A 22149-nucleotide genomic window follows, 5' to 3' on the forward strand; every position below is an offset into this window, starting at 1 on the left:
AATAACTTCAAGAGAAACCACGGGTCGAGAAATTGTAAATTTTATTTAAGTTAATTCTAGCTCTCCTTGCGTAATGAAAGTAACCTGTAGCGCATATAACCAGGATGTTAAATAATAGAGAGATAAATACGTTTTGAATTGCTACAGCAGCGCCCAAGAATAGCTTCCGGCGAGAGAAATTGTCTACACGCACAGTAAAACTAACTAAATGCGACCACGGAAATAATTAAAAATATTGGTGCGCGCTTGTAAGTTTACCTAAACACTTATTGGCTAAGCGGCGCCCAAGTAAAACTGTTTCTTTAAAGTGAGGTTTCAAGTAAAACAACAAAGTTTAGATGAGATAATTTAAAAACAAGGAAGCTCAGTGGCGGGAACCTGAAAATTTTTTTTATTGGATATCAAAACCTCAAAAAATAGTATAAATAGAGAATTCCTCTCTATTAATACAATAACTCATAAATAGGCATAATTTTCTAACTTTTTTTTATTAAGTTATAAGCATGAAGTTCTGGCCAACTTAGAAGCACAAGATATGAGCACCAAGGTCACATAAGTACAATTACCGTTGATAAAGGAGAGCATCCAGATATGTAAATGAATTATAGACTAAAAACTATTTATTACCGTGCATGGTATACACGACACCTACAAGAAAAGAGCTCGTAGGCGAAGAGCCGATAGTTAGAAGTGAACTGTTAACAAAAACTGTCATAGGTAAAAGATTATTTGAACAGCCTTCATGTAAACGGCAAGATTAAATTACAAGAACTAGACACTAAGAAACCAGTGCTTGCCATGCAAACAGTTGAGGTTGTGTTCAAGAAAAAATTACTAGTTTTACCCTCATGACTAAGCTAAAAGGGGTGTGCGAGGCTAATAGAATGAAGAATGAACTAAACAAGCTGCACGCTAAATAGACTTGGTCACTTTGCAGCGTTAAAACATGAACAATGTATCATCAAGAAAACACTTCTCTACTCACAGATTCGCAGCTCTCTTTAAAAAAATTAGCTTTTAATATGTGAAAGGGTGACGAATACAAATACAACACAATTTCACTAGAACAATAATACACTAACAACATAAAAGAGATAGAATATGACATGCTCGGAACTCAACATTACACACCGAAAAAGGAACAGCGTAAACAATGTTTATGAATCGTTACACCCAGATAATACCTACATAAACGAAAAACGCATTGGCCACAACATCAGTAAGTAAAAAAGCGATTCATTTGAGGAGAGCCGCAGGTTGCAATAACTAACTGATTTTGACTTCGGTCGGGATTTTATGTTAGAAACCCTCGGTTGGAAAAGACTGCTCTTAAAAATGACAAAAACTTGGAGTCGACCTTGGTCTTGAAGCAGGTTTTATCTTACCTGTATACGATGACGCAAGTTTAGCTGCCTATCTGCCTTGGGCCACATTAAATGTTATGGGCGCTCTGGACTGTCATGTTTCCATTTCAAAAACTTATGATGAGAAACTTTGTCAAAAAATTGGCTAATAAGTGCGGCGACATCGATCACTATCAATTTTGCAAACACAAAAATAGGAGTGTACATATTATACTATTGGGCACGTCGAAGCATCATGATAAAAGCTACGGAGGTTCTCACCGTAATTGTAGTTACTGCCTATCCCCACTTCATTAAAGATTAAGAATTAAACTAATATAGAATAAGTAATGGAAACACTTTAATTAAACTATAAAGGGGAAGTATGACTGTTAGACTGAAATAAGCAAAATTTAATAATACATTTAAAACCAACCTTTTGTAGGTAGGATATTTGGAGGAAGATGACTACTTAACTACAATACCACAAACAGCAACATGTTAGTGAGAGGGGCGATAAAAAAAAGAGGACTCTACCTAATCAACCCATCAACTGACTTTGTATATTACAAATTAACAAAAAAGGCAAATGGTACTTACGTTATTTCTTCTAAACATTTTAAATATAGCAAAGGTATTACAGACAGCTTAATTACATATGGAACTTAATGTCGAACTACCTAAGTACACTTATTATCGCAAAACGAAAAGAAAAAAATTTCCATATAATTAAAAAACCAAATTGTTAATTGTATGTAGATAGTTGCAGAAGACAAAACCTCAGAACTATGAAACTAAAGCATACTGTTATTATCACTGACGCAAGGATTACACACACCCCCCCCTACGCACAATCACTTCGTTAAGAAACAAGCGCCTTAATAATTAACCCGTATCATCACTAATTAGATAGATAAATAGATAATGGTGGAGGATTAATTAACAACAAAATGTACAAGAAAAAATAAAGATTGTCACCAAAATAGGATAACTAAGGAAGCATACAACCTCTTTGCGATGTGACAAAAAAAATTTTTAAGTAATTAGGAATGATAGCAAATAGATTCCCTCCCAGTATGGACAAGCTACTTCTGACCCAATTTTCAGAAATAAAGAACGAAATATCAAGCAGCAATGAATCTCTTGGATGTAGAGATCTCACACATAATTCTTAATATGTAAACAGGCGTTGTGGCATCACCATAGAGAGGGTATAGTCTTTGATGACCTAACCTATAAAAATTATTGTTTAGAAACATAGCAAGGTTTATGCCACTGTAAACTTACGCAAGCTTGCAGTCACCAGTTTCAACTGAAACAAAAAAACATTATGCTTACTTGAAAGACTAAGGTATATTTAGCTGATTACCCACAATAGGATATTCCTTTTTTAAAACTTAAAATTAGGAAGTTTTATACACAACAACAATACTCAACCTAATAGTAGCTAAGCGCGCGTTCTTTTCTACCTCTTCTGCACCCAAGATATTCCGTTGGATTCATAGGAAAAAAACGGAGACAAAATGCCTATTAAAATACGTCTGCTTAGATCCCTCTTGGAGTGACACAGATGATAGAAGGATAACAATGGAACACATAACCCCAATTAACAACAATCTGGAATCATAGGGCAGCAACGTCAACAGAATAAAATACAGAAGTTCTTCCCGCAGATATGTATACGTAACTCCGGGTAAGAGCATTTCAAAAGTAAAAGAAGTGGAAAACTTAATAGATAAAATATATATTTAACAAAAAACAGAGAGCGTGAGGAACACAAATCTGAGGTGAAACTCCTAAAAGAGGCCGACACAAGGGAAAATAGTCAACCACTACGCTAAAGAAATATTAAAAATCCTAACTAAAAGGTTTTATTCACCTTGTCTGCTTAATAATCTCGTAGGTACAACGACCCGGAAGCTCGTATCAGAACGCTAACAACCCATTATTTGTGGTTATAAAAAAATTAAAATCTCCTCGTCTCACAAAACAATCAGAAATTGCTAAAATTAGATAAGTAATAACTTTAAACGAATCAATATAAATTATATTTAACTTAAAGTTAGAGCCAAAAATACTTACAAGTACAAGAAACTCATATTGGTTGAGATCTGTAAGGTTATTGGTTAGCAAAGATAAAAAAAATAGTATAAATGGAGGCTCCCCTTGTTAAAAGAACAACCCTTTAAGGCCCGAAAGCATAGTATTTTCTTTTATCACAGAGAATTCACCGAACGATAGAATAAAAAGAAGATAGTCTTAACTATATAATAGAAAAATAAAAGTAAGATAGACGCATTAAAGCAAGACACTCCTCCAACAATTAATGTTAAACCAGAAGAAAGAAATACCACTTGCCCTTCATACTTGTAAAAAAAACAACTAGCGTAAATACAACGAAGGGGCCGCCGGATATAAAAAGTTTAAATATGTTAGCAACGGTTTTAAAGAAAACCCCAAAGGACAGCCTAACTCAGCTCGAAATGGGACTTGCCGAGTCAGTAATGGTAACCTATAATGAAGAGATGCTGAAGATGGACAAAGGAAACTATGTAAGAGCTATTAAAGAAGGTCTCACAGCAATACCGAACTTCAGTGGGGCCTCTGTTATACCACTTAGTAAAGTACCTGCCAACATTCCTTCCAAAGTTTTGGAAACTACACATTAAACATGACTAAAAATATAGGGCCAAGAGAGGACTACATGCAAGATAGTGCTGTCGACTACACCCTTGTATAATTAAATATACGACTCCTTTCTCTTATATAACCCTTCCCGCAACTTGATACGCACGTACATATAACTGCGCACTTTAGGTGGATCATTCCCTTAACATTCTCTCTCCAGTTTCACGTTTATATGACGTGAAGTTTTCTGCCAGTCATTCCATTGGCAATATTTATGGCGGATTGGTTATATATTTTTTTAACTGTTTTGCTGGCTGACACGGAAAGAAAGAGCAATATTTTTCGCTTTCAAGGGGAAAGGGCAGAACTAATTTTAGTTAGGATTTTTAAACAAGGGACACTCCTTTAAACATATCAAAATCCACTCCTGCTTCTTTTGTTACTCTCAGACGCAAAACTGCCATCTGAGGATATATTGAAAGTTAGCTTACACCCCTTTAAAACGGTTAATTTTTAGTACTTTGTCTCTTGGAGATATTCAAGATCTGCTTAGCTGCCTGCCAGTGTTCCATGCCGTAATTATTCAGATGCCGAGCACGTTTGTTTTCTCCAAGAGCAATATCTGTCATAGTAACCTAGTAAAATAGTGTAAGGATCCTACAAGTTCATTGTAAGGAGTGGTGTAGGTAGTTCTCTCCTACCTTTCTAAGCAGCACCGCTCGATGGATAGGTTACGAATTGGACATAAATAAATTCCGCACAGAATATAGTCAATATAGTGGTTTACTTAATCAACACATATATGTGTAGGAGTTTTTCGTTATGAGAAAACCTATGAATTTATCACTATTAACTTGTTTAAAGTCAAACACAATATTTCTAACAATATTCGCAGAGGTCATCTACGAATAACATTTAATGCACCTAAGAACGGCGGACACTTATAAGTAATGCATTATTATATTTTGGAACTTCACGAGCCCACATCCTTTCAACCCGTTCTTAAGGAGTTCGAACCACAACTTCTCCGCTTATTTTGTTTTATAAAGAGCCTTATTAATAAACAGCTATTTTTAAGACCCCCTATGTAAATTAAGTGAAGTCTGTAGATATTTTAACTACAATTTAAAATCAGGATTTGCATTTTCTTTATGATATTTTTAATATCACCACTATGTTGATGTGCTACTATTTATAGTAGCCTAATAGTTTTTTTCCTTAGATAAGACAGGACCCACGGTAACAAAACAATCTACTATCCGAATCTGCTGAATTCCTTGAACATATACTCGCATTGTAAGCACGACTTTATTTTTTAAAAACCACGTGGAGCGGTCGGTATCAACCCGCAGAGTTACATGAGCTCTCATCGGGGCATCTTCGCGTCTTACTGGAGTTAAGCGAAGGCAAGGCTCAACGAAACTCTAGATACGGTCATAACGGGCTGGACTAAATTTACAGCTGTGGTTGAAGGATAGCCATCACCCAATTCATCTACCTGTTTGACCCCCTCCCTATTAGAAGACGCAGTTGATAACTTTAAGGGCTGCCATACTGCCGCGAGGTCGCGCATCACCCTGGCCGTCCACCGAATTATGTGATGAGTCTTATCCGTCGACCTCTCCGGTTAATTCGCCGGGCAGCCGCTACATAACCCCGACGACAATCAAAGTCTAAATCGTATTCACCGACACCAAGGAATTAATCGCCTTTCACTTTAACCGCTTGGAGACGAAACTGCATGGTTTGTCTGTAGAGGTCGAGGCAGGATTGCCATCTTTTTGGCGTTCTGTCAAACGTATTAAAAATCGTTGTCACACAATTTCCGCCCATAATAATAGTGTGATAGGGGTGGAAAGTGACGATGACAAGGAGATGCTCTTGGTCGACTATCAGCTGCTCATTGCATGTCTCCAACTTAGGCAACCTTTGACTACGAGGCAAGACATCGCAGGACCCCCCGACTATAGTGGTCGAACTTATTAGACAGAGCTCACCTGAAGAAATCACTGATCTAGTTTCTGCACTTTACGATTTCAAGAATCGAAATATAGTAACAAAACATTAATTTTTAGTTGTTGTTAAAGGGTAAATTACAATATGGTTTTTCGACCGGAGACTTTGATAAAAGCTACGGATAGTATTATAGGATATTTATCTCTATTAAAATAAAGTTTTTTTTGACCAACTTTATACGGGTAACAAGAACTTTAAAATACTCGCCGGATCCAACTCGGGGAAGTTAAACGTATAACAAAAGATCCCCAACCTTTTTTTAAAGTCAATTAGAAATATAAATTAAGGTTCGTAAGATTACTTGTGACAGCGACAAAATACTATATGCCTCCAGCTTATCAAAAGGCTATGTTTTTCAGTGGTATATCTTAGAAGGGCAACAACGGAGAAGCTAGCTTCTAGCAGTTTCCTAACCTTTTAAAAGCTAACTTCGGATTTGTGAATGAAGCAAAGAAGCAAGAAAAAAAAATTATCTTACGCCAAACAAACCAGCGGCCTCCTACGCTACAGAAATTAATCTCCCAGAAGAATTATCTGTATAATATAAAGTTGTTCCAAAACGCTACTTTTTAAAGAGGGTTAAAAGATGGCATCATAGATGGTCTGCCAAAATTTTAAAGATATCCGAGGGACTTTCTAGACTAAGAAAGGTTTGTATTCTAATAGACCATTAAATGCGAGGCCCAACTAGAGAGAAACTCGGAAATTCGTACGGGAACTTTCAACCTATTTTCTTAGGATTTCAGAAAACCTTAACCCCAGAGGCAAAGGCCTTTTGTCGAAGGGAAAAACTTTGCCCTTATTGCGATGATAACTTCCATAAGATTGTGGACTGTCCTATAAAAGTCGAGATTTAAGGCTCCTTTAGATAAGAGAATGCAGTCGATATAAAAAATGTTACTTTGCATTCTATTTCCACCGATTCTAGTTCCAGTTATGAGAACAAAGTGATACCCCACGTAAGACGATCTTAGAGGCGATATTAAATAGTAGTAAGATCGAGCTTTTTTACGATAATGGCTGCTCAGCCTATGCGTTGGTTGATATAAGTTTTGTCAAAATAAGAAGAATAAGAGTCAATTATCTTAAAAATACATTATCTGCGGTCTTCACTGATGGGTCGTCTAGTCCAAATTTAATATGTTCAGTTACAACACCATTAACCTTAACGTTGGGCTCACTTACTGGGACAATACGTTTTGGTTACTAGACTGGATAAGTACCCCGTAGTTTTTGGTGTTGCCTTGGCTTCAATGACACAATCCTTTGTTGTCTAGAACTTAATAGCAATGAAAATTTAGGTGTTTGTTTAGTTCATCTTCACCGAGAACCAGGTATAAGATAATATATGCTAAACAGATTAAAATGCCAGCCTTTAAAATTGCCTGATGTAACAAAGAGAAAATCTACAAGTATCTACTAACTCGCTCGTCTACTTTTTTTTTTAAATATTTCCGCAGCGGTGACTGTGACTTCTTGTACTTTCAAATAGGTGCTCGAGGGGACCCTGTTATATACGATAAACATTCTGACGTGTTTTCTCTAAAGGATGAAAAAAGTTACAGCTCAAAGCTTTAACCTCACCGACCGTATGATTCTCCAGATGAAAATACTAAAAGGGGCTTCTTCTGCAAAACAGCAGATCAAGCCTTCGAAAGAGGGTGGAACAATCCCCCCTTCAGTTCTCATGTGCGGAATGCTTTCTTGAAAAAAAAGCTAGACAGTGAAGACTTTGTATTGTCTACCGAGATCTAAATGTAATACTCATCAGGAAGAGATTTCCTTTGCCCTTACTTGATCACTTATTAACCGTACTTTTTAAAGCCTACATTTTCACGAGAATAATTAACGAATGTCTATCACCTGGTTAGAATAAAATAAGGTGATGAATGGAAGACGACTTTCCGCTGTCAATTTGGTTTTTTTGGATATAAAGTAGTTTCTTTTGGTCTGACAAATGGACCGGCAAACCTTTCAATCTTTACGAATGACATTTTTGAAATTTGTTTACATTAGTTCCTTGTCCTTTATTTATATGACTCTTTTTAATTTATAGTAACCAGGGTTGAGGAGCTCGACGAGGATGTTTAGAAGGTTATAGAGCAGGAAGAAAATACGATCTAGTTGTAAAATATCCGAAAAATGCTCCTTCGAGGTAAAGAGAGACTTTCTAGGGTGCATTGTATCTAGGAATGAAAATAAATTGGGTCCTGCTATAATTATGTTCTTACAAAAGGAGCCTAGCCCTAAAAATGTAAAACAATACCAGCAATTTCTTGGTGTTGCCAATTCTTATCGGTTTTTTGTAAGGCAATATTTTAGAAAGTGAAGCAGTTGACTAATTAATCGAACAAAATCCAAGTTTAATGGAACAACGAGCAAGAAAGCGTTTTCATGTCTTCTCAAGATGCAGGTTGCTCAGCTCCCTGTTTAAAGCACTTTGTTCCTGAGCTACCCGTTATTATAGAAACTGATGCAAGTGACTATTCTTTTGGATGAGTGCTAAACCAACTTTACGGTTACGGCACACACTCAGTCCATTTTCTTTCCAGACAATTTTCGAGTTCTCAAAAACATTATCACTCTCTTGGTAAAGAACTCTACGCTATTGTGGAGGCTTTTAGGACTTGGAGACCCTATCTTCTACTTTCTGAGCACGTCATCACTGTTCTTAAAAATCACAAAAATCTAGAGTATTTTAGCCCTGCCCAACTCAACCCAAAAAAGAAGCGCTTGTTAAAACCGAAGATGGGCGGTTGGATTGCACAGTTAAGTGATTACAACTTCAAGGTTGTATTTAAACCGGTAAACAACTTAGAAAGCTTGATGCTCTCTCTCTCATTAGTTCAGAAGAAAAGTCAGAAATACCAGTAGAACTTTGTTACGGAAGGTACTAACCTCGAGCTATATGCTATGTGTTCCCTCAGTAAGATAAAAGAAGGATTTTCAAAAAGTATGCTTTTAAAAGTTATAGATAATGAAATTCCGTACACCACTGTTATGTCTATTCAAAATGACTTGGTTAATAAAGCCCACCAAATAGTAATTCCTACCCTCAGATTAAAAAGGTTAATTTTTTCCAATAGACACAGTTCGCCAGTTGGAGGTATCATGGATTGTAAAGACATCAGAGCTTATTACCAAATTTCCATTGGAAAAATATCAAGAAAGATATAGAAGCATATATTGTTTCGTGCGATGTATGTAGAGATCTAAAACCCTCTAATCATAAACCGCAAGGGCGATTCAGTCAGTACCAATCCCAAACTATTACTGGGAAGAAGTGTCAATTGATATTATACGGATCTTTCTCTATCTGATAATTATGAATCTATCCTGGTGCAGATTATCTAAATTGTGTCATATTTTAACTGTCAAAAAGTCATTTACTCTTAAGGAAGCTGCTGAAGTTTACCTTAACCATGTATTCAGAAATTACCGTTCATTAAAAAGTGTTGCGGTAGAGGATATTACACATCTAGTTTATGGGAGCATCTCTTCAAGGCTATGAGAGTTAAGGTCTGCTTATCTTCCACGTATCACCCGGAGTCTGATGGCTCCTCAGAAGTAGGAACTTGAATAGTTGAGCAATATTTAAAGTTTATAGTCGATAACCTACTAGGTAACTGGGTTGACTAGCTTTTGCAGGCGGAGTGTAAGTACAATAACTCCAAATTTCCACTGTATGATGCTCTTTTACGCCTTATACGGTTTTAATCCAAGCTTTGATCCTACTATCCTTCCCCACACCTATGTTAGAATTTTAACAAAATGTATACCTGAAACTGCGTCGCAAGGGACCCGGCATGATATAACAGAAGCATTTGACGCAAGAATGCTTAGCAAGAAGTTGGAGACAGGTTTTATAGAAACTCAAAGCCGTGTCTAATAGAATGGATTTATCAAGATAGTGAGAGGGGCCCCTCATAGATAGAGGAAAATGGCTTGAACTTACACAAGGAAGCACAATTTACAATCAGTACAAATTGTGTTTCTAAGTTTATTAAGCGTCCGATCAATGTCAACCCCGTGTAGAGTTGCTTCACAACTGCGGTACTTGTTATTCCGGAGTACTAACCTCACGATGGTTTACAAAATGTTTTTTGATGATGTTATTTTAGTGCACTGACACAATTTACTCTAGTGACCGAGGTATAATAAAAATTATTTAGTACAAGAAACTATATATTATAATTTATTAATTTCAGCCCAGCCACGCTACTCAACGCATGAAGCCGGCCACCCCGCAAACGCGATAGATGAAAAGATCTCTCTAGCCGCGCTGCTGGCTAGCTTATATAAATAATTTACAATTAAGCCCTCACTTATTTATATGCATTTGCTAACTGGAAAGGAAACAAAAGTGAGATTTCATCAGTGAAGAGGTTTTTCTAAAGAATTAAGTTTTGACTTCGAGACGAATTCTTCAGGAGGAAATAAGATGCTATGAATCTAGCATGCGCCTCTATCATCTATTTCATTATATATTACTGTTAATATTGCGACCAATACATGATAATTTTGTTTTGCATTTTTAGCGCTTAAACAGATATTTAAAGCTTTCTTTTCAATCTTTGGGCGAGGGAACTGATTCTTTTACCCTCTTTATATAAAGCGCCTTTTATATATTTTCTCTTTAAGTTACTTTTTGTTTCTATTCTACGGTCTTTCCTTAATCTCTACTTCCGCCTGTGCACAGCTTTAATATAGTCGTGCATAGCTCCACTTTTACCCTAAGGTCTTAGCCCCGTTAACTATTTTTGCTCGAAGTTAATTAGTTTACTTTTTGTTATTTTCTTCTTTAACTCATATAAGCTCACGCTTGGGCGCTTAGTATCGTCAAAGAGACTTACGACCTCTCGCCACGAGAAGTTGTCATCGATGATGACTTTTAAATATTTTACGAGAGCACCACGGGGTCTTCACGGCATTAAAGGTCGGTTCATTAGACAGGTTATTTATTAAATCTCTTAAATTTTTTAAAATTTTTTTATTCAAACTGCATTTTTTTTTTACTAGCTGTTGATGAGTTTAACAATACTAAACGCCAAGAGGGCAAAAATATAAGACGGGTGTAAACTTTATTGGCCGAAAGATAATTAATTATTCTAGTTTGTGTATTTGGTTAGATTTGGTTAGGACTGGATACCATGATATATCATTTCCTAGATAAGCGTCCATTGGAGATAAATCTAACAGATTTGTTTAGTTAATCGGTTTTAGTAGAAAATGTAACCCGGCACTGCCTTTGGTTGTTATGTTCCTTGTACTTTTTGAAATTATGTTCTTAAAAAAGTTAGTTTATAATGCTGTGGATTGATTTACTAACAAATAATTTCTCCAGTGAGTCTGTTGCTTAATTGTGTGAACCTATAATCTTTTTTTGTCATGTACTTTTCCCAGCACCCCAAAAAAGTGTATGTTTTTTCTTGGGGACGTTAGATGAGATTTACATCTTGACCATTGATTTCGCTTGTTGTTACTTATCTAAAATCTGTGTTTTGTGTTTTGCTTTGCGTTAAGCTTTGAGATAATTTTTTATTTTTAAGGTTTAATCTAATTAATCCAGCATACCCAGACTGAGTGTTGTCATAGCTCAACGGTAGAGAGCATTGGCGCTCAAACTTAAAAAAAACTGTGGGTTTTGACGACAATGCAACTCCAACTCTCTGGTCTTGTTGGTAACGAGTACGTTTTCCCCCAAAACACGTCACGATAGATTTAGTTGATCCTGTAACCTAAGAAAGTATTTATACGCTTTGTAAATAATGGACTCGGACAGACTCATTTTATTAGGTTTTTTTAAATAGGTTAAAAAAATTGAATATGGTAGATTTTGAAAGGAGGGGCTATGCATAGTCTCACAATCACAGTGGCTGTACACAGGATCGGGGATGCGCTCATATCCGTTGAAGCCCACAGTTTTAAAAATGGTATATATATACGTATAAGTTAAAGGGCTAAGCAAGGCGTTGTCTTGAGCTTTAAAGTACCGTGAAGAAGGTAACAGTTCGAAATTTTGCAAAACTGTGGTTAAAATTTTGTACCCCCTTTGGTGTTTTTACAATTAATCAGAACGTTTTGTAACTTGCGTTTTGTTATTTGGCTGTAAGTTTTGGTTTTAAATTCCTGCTAAGTTAACGTATGGCAATATTTATTCTAAAAGTAGGTAAAAAAAATTACTTTTATTTTAATGGGCAAAACAAGAAGAAACTTGTTAAGAAAGTGGAAGCTAGCAATGAAGTCGTAAAAAATAATTTCTTTAGTATATATATAAGCTTTTTAATATAATTTTAATATGCTAATGTTAAAATATAACTTTCACAATTCACTTTCATATAGTAAGGATACTCTTAGATCACCGGTGGGCTATCCTACTTATATGACCGAAATGGTAATTTTTTATCTTCGCTAAAATTTATTTATTTATTTTATCAAAATTTTATGCTCCTATAGATAGGTTATAGTAAGATTCCTACCTTTAAGGAATGTTAACTAGTTTGTTTTTTCATAGATTCCAGATTCCCAAGAGATTTTGGACAACCGAAGGTTTAAGGTTATCTTTATTAATTCTTGCTGGCGAAGGGTTAACTTTTTTAAGTAGAAAGCCTTGGAAATTGCTAAAAGTCCTTTGAAAACTTTACCAATGAACATATTTATGTCGTGGATGGTCGGCAACTCCCTTCACTTGTTCAGCATGCTTTTTTTAGTTATGATGTTTCAAACTCCTATTAAAAATATTTGGAATATTAATTCTGGTAATGTATATGTATATATATTTGCTAGTTTTCAATAGCTTTCTGGACTTCTTTACGTGCATAAGCTTTTTCTATTCTCGGTGAAGACCTTGATTTAAAAGTTCCCAAGGCAGTATGTGTCGCAAGTAATATTATTGTATTGGCTCTCCCAATTTACAAAGTAAGAAGTTCGGCGTCTTTTCTTTTTTAGAGTTTTTTAAACAACTTTTTGGCCTTTCAGGCTTATAATATGGGCCTTCTTCCTACCACTGCCGACTATCTAATGTTTGTCACGCCAGAGAGAGTAACTTATGATTTTCCTCATAAAAAAATCTACTTATCTTTATTTATATATAGGCTACGGAGTTATCAGTAGGGGGGGCCGTTTAATATTTTCTTTTCTAAGTTTTAAAATTAAAGTCAAACTACTAAGTTTATTACGATCTCCTTAATTTTCTCTTCGTTCTAGACGAAAATCCTCCACTTTCAGAGCATTCTTGAACTTTTGTAGCTTCCAACTTCTAAGCTCGTGTGCTTGTTAACTAAGGATATAATTACTTCTTTTATAGCCACAGTTTCTTTAGAGCAGATAGTGAAGACCTCTCAAAACTCTTTCATATGCAGGAGTTTTTGGAGTTTAAAATAACGCTTACCTCACCACTTATTAATAAAAGTGAAATGAAGTTATCTTTTCCGCGCTTATGATGTATTTTTCTCAGGTCGCTCAGCCTGTGGAGTAAAGATTATAAACAACCATGGGGCACGGCAGAAAATTTTCTTGTTCTATCAAAAAGCATTTAAGCTCTAAACTAAATTTACGGAAAGGTGCGCAAAATATTTCCAGATGTTGCCTTGAGGACCATGTTACTTTTATCGAAACAGACTATCACTCTGTTTTCATTCCTCTTGGTAACCTATATAAATTGCGTTAAAGAGTAAAAACTGAACTACTTTGGGCAACCTTATATATACTCTTCCCTTAAAGCGCTGTGTACCAAGCTCTAGATTTTCCAGTTGGTCAGTAGTTTCTGCCAGAAAAGCTTCATAGCAGTGTTGATAAGGACTTTCACTACTGTCCACATCCGCTAATCACATGTTAAAAAACAACACTTAGCTGGTAGGCAAACAACTTGAAGTAATCTTTTCACTAGACATACGGTGGGTGTATATTTATAATATATACCTATATTGTTATACGTCTCCACAGGCTCGTATGCGTTACCTCCAGAATTTTTTTTCTTTAGAAAGACAAAGCTTTGCAATATTAGTATATATAAGAGATATGAAGAGCCATTAAAAAAAAGGTGGTTAATTTAAAAGTTGACTCTTTAGGAAAAGCTATAAACGTAATATGGAAAGTGGAGCCTCACTACCAAAAATTTAGTATAAACACCTCCAGCTGGAGTTGTTTTCCTTTTTTCCTGTTTTCCAGTCAACTTTATTTTCTAGCATATTTAATTCTGGATTGGATTTCAGTGTCAGTATTATGAATGCCGCCTTTGAACAAAAAACTGTAATTTTTACAACCGCTTACAAATATGAGCACAAAACACGGACACCAAATTTAGGTTAAGGGGAGAAGTTTTTTGCATATTATGAAATTAGCTTACATTTTAAGGCAAAATATTAACTTAAGTATTCATGTTCTTTGGAACCTAATAAAATATTAATTGCGCCCATTTATGGGGGTTTACATTAAACTAGCAGCTAATCTCAGTACCTTAAACATATAAAAATAGCATTAAGTTTAAATAAACCAAGTTTGCTAAAACTCTGAACTTCGAAATTGAAAAGCTAACCTTTATAAGTTTTCTAATCTTTTCAGTTATAATCTTGAAATTTTATAGGCGTAGACCTAAGTTATACGTCAGTACTAATCACCTAATTTAACAGCATTTGTATCGACGATGCTTTAGCTAAAAGTTATACACTATTTAGCAGTTTACTGTTCTTTAGAAATTAGATATACCTTTAAACATATAATAAAATCAGGTCAAATTGTCAATAAGTTGTTCCGAATTAAATGTTTAAGTCTTCCAGGGCTTCCACTGTTTTTTTGATTCTATAATAATATAGGATAATGAGATTAAATAAGCGACCCTCCAAGACCGAAAAAGAGAGTCGCGTCGGTGGAAATAGAACCCACAACCCTGAGATGCGCTTTAATCGCTTTAATTTTCTTAACCGCTGAGATACGACGACAACTCTCGAACCCTTAGGATTGTTTTACGTATCTGACTTGTCGGATTTCTCTTATAATAATATATGATGAAAAGCTCAAAAACGAGACTATTAAAAACCAATATGTGGGGAGACACTTAACTTATATACCTGTTAATCTCGGAAGGTGTGCACAGTTACTGAACATGCGTTATTAGTACCGTAATATTTGTTATAAGTGTCTCATTTTTTATTATTTTATTTTCTAAATTACCTATATAATAGGTCAATACTCATATATTTGGGATTGAAAGGTTTTTTCTTAAAACAAATTAATGTAGTAAAGAGTGCTTACATATAAGAAGATTTATTTTGCTTTCAAAGCGTAACCCTTATAACTTTACCTTAAAAAGTACAAAATACAAATTTACTACTTATAAACAAAGGGGCTACAATAAGAAAAAGAGGCCAAGCGATAATATATATTTAGGGTTGGATCCCAGTTTGAGGTGCTAGATGGTGATGTATGTATCTTCTGTTGAACTAACTCTGATACACTTCTTGATATGTTATACACTATATACTTGCACCTCGCTTCCAATTAACTAAAATTTGTGATCCTATGAATCAGTAGGATTTTTATTTTAAAAAAATTTAACAAGATTTTTGGGGTTGCTCCGAATATCAATGGGCAAAATATGATAAGCAAAAAATTTAATAAAATTTTTAATGTTCTATGTGTATATGTATACTAGATTAATGAATAGCATAAACCACCCTCCTTCGAGGGGAGGGTAGCGGCTGGCAGTGAGGCTGGTAGGTGTCACCAGGAGGTCTCCGATCAAGAGTTTGGGGCCAGATCACCAGTAGTGGTTTTTGGTGATTTTCCGCCCCTACGCCCCTAGACCAAGGAGTGGGGTGAAATCTGATATTTCTTCGCTGTTTTCCAGACCATTGCGGTAATGTCTTTATACTCCTTTGGAGGATACCCTGGAGAGCTTATGGAGGCGAAATACATGTTATTTGGTTTGAGACCTTTAAAGGACCTAAAATAAAAATAAAAAATAGAATAAACCACAGAGTCAGGGGCCGCCTAGCTAGTAGCAATTCTGGTCGGTGACGCTTGAGAGGTTAAGTGTAGTAATTAAGGGACGAATTAAAACGAGCATGTCGAGCACCATTAGGGTTTATTAAAATTGCACACACACCTAAACAATAATAATCCTCAAAAAACCAAGTATAATATTATAAACTAAAGTTTATGAAACAAATGCCTTATTAAACAGTTTGGCAGAGGCTATGCTAACCATATATTTGTATATACAAATTTGATAATTATCTCTGACGTATCTTTTAAACGGAACCAAATTAGAATTTATTCTAAGAATCTTAAATTTAATTTAAACAAATATATATAAATGGAAATTCTTTTTTTAACCTTTTGTAAAGCTATACGAACGGTGTTGCCCATAATTAAAACGAGAAACTTTTTTTTTTTGTTTTAACCGAGGGCTGTGATTTTGGCCGCGCACTTAACTTCTTAGAATTTGCGAATTTTATTTAACTTACTTTTTTAGGGATTTATTCAATATATACTTACACATTTTAGTAAACTTAAGCTACCGGATGTTCACTCACCTTATATTACAGACCTTATATATATTATATATCTACTGTAATTATTATTGTTACTTTTTTTTAATTATTATTTTTTCTCCCTTTTAACTTTTATTTTTTTAAAAAATATAGATTTATCTTTATATTAATTATGTGTCTGTCCTCTGAAGAAGGAATTCGAGCATTCAATGCTAACTTTTTGGCTATTTATGAAGAAGAACTCAGAAAAGAGTTAGAATTCTACAAAGTCAAAACTTCTAGAAGTTACTAAAAACACTCAGGACAAAAATGGGTCTAAAAGGCGAAGGGAACCCTTTGATAATACAACTAACTATATATCGGCCTTACACATTCTAGGCCAACCAGATTCTTCTGAAGTGGTGTAATGGAAGATAGCGAGATTCTAAGGGTTACAAAAGGCGAGTCTATTCACAAGGAATGGCTAATATTAAGGATAGTAGTAGTAAGTAGCAATAACTTTATTACTAATAGTTCTCATACTGGCGTCGTTAATAATAATATTATAGTTAGTAACAACACTAATAGCAATAAATATATCCAGTAATAAAAAAAATAGAAATATTAATAGTAATGGTAGTATTAAGTTTTCCCCTTTATAGGTAAAAACAACCCGAAAATCATTATCAGAGAGGCCCAAAAAAGCTTTACAAGACACCGTAGACATAGAGATGGGCAGCACTCCTGGCATCGTCCCTCTATTAATTGAATGACCATCTACTTCAGAACTCTCCTTGCGAACTCGTAAAGAGAAAATCCCTCCTATTACCCTTTGCGAAAAACAAGTGGCGTGCTTGTACAACTTTTGTAATCCAACGGTGCCATGATCCTGAGGTCAAAAAGTACGCGTCTTGAAATTAAAATATTTCCGACAACAGCAATAATGCGCAAGCAAGGATTTCAACATTTTACCTATCAATTACCTGAAGACAAGTCACACAGATTTGTTATCCTTGAAATTTATTGCGAACTTGATATCTCCACCTCCGAGGCGGACCTGCGCGCTCGAGCATCACCCCTCCGAGTGGCACGGATGCTCACGGAGGACACTGTTAATGGCGAGCAGAAGAAGCATCCGTTACCGCCAGTACTAGCGCATATACCCAAAACGGAGCGACAAAATCTCTTAGAGATGAAGACTCTTTCCCGTCTTCAGATAAAAATAGAAACTTCGAAAAAGCAGTCGCCTCTGGGCAGTGCCACCGCTGCCAAACCTTTAGCCACGCTGCGGCACCTCAACTTGTTAAATGCGGGGAGGTTCATTTGATCGCAGAGTGTACCAGATCACAAGAGTTGCCTGCTAGATGTGCGAATTGTGGCGAGGTACATATCGCTAATTATCAAGGCTGCAAATATTATCCGCGTAAGACAGTCAGCTAACCCGCAAAGTATACTCCGTCGGCGCCAACTACTAACAGTACTGCTACCCCGGGGATCTCTTGCGCGCCTTTTTTTGAGGACAAAACCTCATCAAAGCTTGCCCAATATCCCTTTAGGTTCCAAACTCCTGGCCACGCTTCTATTGCGGAAGCTGAACACTCGCAGCCGACAATACGGCAGATGTTAGTAATTTTTAACGGCAAATTCATCCAGCATGCTTTAAATTGTGGAAGGACTGGAATCTGTTTGCCACAGTTTCTAAGCCGAAGAGGAGCCGCCACATTCGACTCCTAATCTAGAATGCAAATGGTGTTCAGAGTAAGAAGCACGAGTTTCAGGAGCTGTTACTACGAGGAAGGATTGATGTGTGCGCTATCAACGAAACGTACCTCCTTCCTAAGTTTGCATTTAATTTGTGATAATTTGTTACGTATCGCCAAGAATTGATGCATGTGGCGGGGGCGTGGCTGCCTTGGTGAAATGGAGTATTCGACAACACTCGATATTTATGCCAGCTCTACAAGGGGTCGAAGCAATGAGGATTTCCCTGGGTATGACCCACCAGGGGCCCGTGACCGTAATCGCTGTCTACAAATCCCTTTGGAAACTGTTTCCTCCCTCCTATTTATACGCTATCCCTGGGAATGCCTCTTCTGCTGTTTTAGGCGGGATCTTAATTGCAAGCGGCCTACGTGGTAAAGCCGAGCCGATAACACGAATGGCCACATCTTGGAGGCTTACACTGATTTGCACGGGCTGTGCGCGCTAGGTCCCCAGCAACCAGCACACTTAGCGATTAAAGTCACAGTGGAGGTGCTGGGTATCGCCATACATAAAGATATACATCTCTTTACGGCAATTGGAGCGCCCTAAGAGGTGTAACCACCATTTATTCTCGATTTAGAGGATAAGAAGGACACCATAGACCATTACCCGTTTTTTACTGACTGGGACAAATATGCTGGCATATTAGAAACCACGCTGTCCCCTTGTCCGTCATTACCGTTCACGCCCGCCACGCTGGCTAATGCTGTTGCCCTTTTCGAAACCGCACTGAACCTGGCATACACCGCTGCCACGCCAACTCGTGAAGTAACGTACCGCCCAGATTCGCCTGCCTGTACTAAAGGTATCTGCCTACGTCGACGTTTCGAGTAGCCGTGTTGTCGCAGAGCGCCGAAGCCAAACTTTTGCTTAATCGACTTCAGAGGTGCATTAGAAAAAAGCTAATGGCCTATTTTAACAATAAATGGGAGAGTAAATGCATCGTATAACAGAAGCAGGAGTAGCAACAGGCTCCTCCTTTTGGAAATTTGTTAAAAGGATCAAAAATAGGTTTTTGCACCGCTACCGCCCCTTAGTGATGGAAATATAGTGACTGAGGGTGGTGGGGATAAAGCTACGTTTTTCGTCAATGCCCTTGCTATCCAAAACGTGCCGTTTGCTCCTTATACTGCTAATGATGATGCGTTCCCTCGGCTGAGCTTACCCCCAGTTAGCTACTAACCACTTAATCTAGTTAATGTTGACGAGGTGCAAGCAATGGTCGAAGCGCTGCCTAGACGAAAAAATGCCTGGCCCCGATGGCATCGCTAATGAGACGCTGAAGAACATCCCATTAATAGGGATACCCTATCTTTACATCCTTATTAAATCTTCGATGCTCCTTGGCGCCCTTCCGATTCGGTGGAATACGGCGATCATTGTGATGCTACCAAAACACTTAAACCGGAATCAGCATTTAGCAGGGACTGACCCATCAGCTTACTATCCGCAGTCGGCAAAGTGAGTAAGGCCGTTTTACTGAGCTGTCTTAAAGAAGTCGTTGACGCTAGGAAAGCTTTATCGGATTTTCAATTTGGATCTCGGCACTCCGCTTAACTGAATGAACCACTCGCGCTTTTAACCAATAGAAGGCAACAGGCGCTGTCTTCCTTGAGGTTGAAAAGGCTTTTGATCAAGTTTTGCATGAATATCTGCTGAACAAATTGCGCTCGTTATCCGTCCTTCATGGCCTTTATAATGTGCTGAAATCATATCTGAATGTTCTCGTCTTCAGCGCGCGCGTGGGAGTTACCCGGTCGCCCTTCAATCTCTGACAGCAGGGGTTCCTCAGGGGTCTCTTCTCTCGCCCCTTTTATTTGGCAATTTACACAGTGGTTTGCCCTTGCCGTCTGAGCCATGCACCAATCGCCTTTTACGTTGCTGATACAATCGTATATTCCTCTTGGAAATCTCCCGCCTTGCTATGTAAGCATCTATAGCGCTATCTTGACCCCCTTGCTGACTACTGCCGTAGTTGGTAGGTTACTATAAATCTCGATGAAGGGCAAAGCTATATTAATTTTAAAGAAACGCGTCCCTTTGTTGGTCCCTTAACCTTTAATGGCCTGAAGATTCCATGTCCTCAAGCGAAATACTTGGGGTTCATCATCGACAACAAAATTTCCTGGATGCCCCACGTGGGCTAGGTAGTAGCGAAGGTCAAGGCGGCAACCAAGGTGCTTTATCCTTTGCTTTGCTGCAAGAGTAAGCTTTCTCTGCGAAACAAACGGCAATTGTATGTCTTACATTCAGCCAATAATGACATACGCGCCTGCTGCTTGGACCTACAACTCCACTGCGATAGCGTCGGCACTTCTCGTGCGACAGAACAAATTGCTGCTTGTCTGACAAGGCGCCGTGGTTTGTGTGAAATGATGCTCTTCACTGGGGCCCTCAGCTAAACATTCTCGTCCAACGCCATGCCGTGGCCCTTTACGTCAGGTTCACCTGGCACACTAATCGCCTGCTGGTGAGCGAACTTATTTACGAGTCGTGGGAAAGGAAAGGTAATCGCTGCTCATGTGACGCGCTTAAGAGCTAGTTCTTTTTTTTCCTGTTGTAAAAAAATTATGGTCCCCCGAATGTTGTTTGTAATAATCTTCTATCACTTCTGATTGTGAGCTTGGGTATTTGAAGGTTTTAACTCGGTCGAACACCAGGAACTGTCATTAATGAATAAACAAACAAATAAATAAATAGAATAATAAAAACAACCCAATTTTTTTGTTCCCGCCTTCGTTGTTAGTGCTGTTAGGTTCCCTTGTCGGTCCTTTAAAGGCAAGAGATCTTATTCTGGCGGCTTTTGTCTTTGGTACTCACCTTCAACCAAGAACAGTGTTCTCTATAACTTATCTGTGTTCATTAACTGGGTATATAGTGTAGTAGTTAACTACTAACAGATCTCCCTACACGCGTAGACTGGATCCTAGATAGGAATTGCCCAAATAAACCATTTATATGCCGGGTGATAACCTCGTTAAGTAACAAAAAACCTTTTTGGGCTTTAGAACTGCTAAGAGTATACACTATCATTTTGCTTGTTTAACTGTGCTTCGGTAGTATAGATTTCCTCATCTAAAAAAAAAAAAAATTTCCGATGCTTACTATCTGCGTACCAACGTAGAAGCAGTTTTGCTCTCTTGTTTACTTTAGTTAGAGATGACGTAAAAAGATGCCCCTCTCTTTTTACAATTAACAGGTCGCTTTAAGAATTCCCTCGACAAAATCACCTGCAAAGCAATTAACTACTTTTTTTGTCTATATTTCGGCGAATAAGAGCTTTAATGGCCATTATAATTGCTAGTATTCGAACATTATATCGAAATTTATATAAAAAATGTATATAAGAACATTTAAATCAAGGATTCCTTTAATGACCAGTTTCGGTCTATATACTTTTACAAAAGGTCAAAATATGCTCCCATATATGTACGATAAATTTAATTGCACCAGATAAAATTACTTTGTTTAGTTTGTATTTAATTAATAAGATAGACCAAATTAAATTTTTTTTGTTAAATATTAATTTCTCTTTTCTTGTATTTTTATTGGTTGATTTTCATGTTTCTGATTGGATTAATTACCCACCATTTTTTCTGTGAAAATTTAGAGGGTTAGTGTTTTGTGTTTGTTTGTTTTTTATGTTTTATGGTTGTGTCCTTTATAATTAATGTATCATATAACATTTTTTGTAATCTGTTTAATTTTTTTTTCTATTTTGTGTTTTGTGTTCCCCGTATATTTTGTTTTTGTATCTTGTGTTTTTATATTGTGTCTTGGATGTTGTGTATACTGTGTTGTTGTGTTACAGTATGAGGTCGACCAGAGTGTGGTTGCCAGCGTCAGTGTATTTGCTTGATGGTGCGATAGACCAATCTTTGTGATTTTTAAAATTTTTTAAAAATTTACACAGTCGTTGTTACTAA

The 22149-nt window shown here is 36.9% G+C and overlaps 1 protein-coding gene and 1 long non-coding RNA gene across 2 annotated transcripts; one reads left to right on the forward strand and one right to left on the reverse strand.

Annotated features, from left to right (window-relative positions):
- Positions 1-12184: 12184 nt before the first annotated feature.
- On the forward strand, positions 12185-13129 carry LOC135145552 (ER membrane protein complex subunit 4-like). Its single transcript, XM_064077671.1, has 7 exons — positions 12185-12233; positions 12330-12381; positions 12502-12543; positions 12592-12745; positions 12811-12905; positions 12966-13028; positions 13082-13129. The coding sequence occupies exons 1-7, from the start codon at positions 12226-12228 to the stop codon at positions 13112-13114; spliced, it is 447 nt and encodes a 148-aa protein (XP_063933741.1). The 5' UTR covers positions 12185-12225; the 3' UTR covers positions 13115-13129.
- A 7-nt stretch (positions 13130-13136) lies between these two features.
- LOC135145553 (uncharacterized) lies at positions 13137-14254 on the reverse strand. The gene is made up of 4 exons (XR_010283483.1): positions 14118-14254; positions 13908-13978; positions 13686-13809; positions 13137-13638 (listed from the first exon to the last, which is right to left on the reverse strand). It is a non-coding gene; the product is annotated as an uncharacterized LOC135145553 (long non-coding RNA).
- Between the last annotated feature and the right edge of the window lie 7895 nt (positions 14255-22149).

Source organism: Zophobas morio, unplaced genomic scaffold, assembly GCF_036711695.1.
Source record: "Zophobas morio isolate AGI-343-1 ecotype UQ-CSIRO unplaced genomic scaffold, CSIRO_AGI_Zmor_V1 ptg000157l, whole genome shotgun sequence".
Classification (NCBI taxonomy): Eukaryota; Metazoa; Arthropoda; class Insecta; order Coleoptera; family Tenebrionidae; genus Zophobas; species Zophobas morio.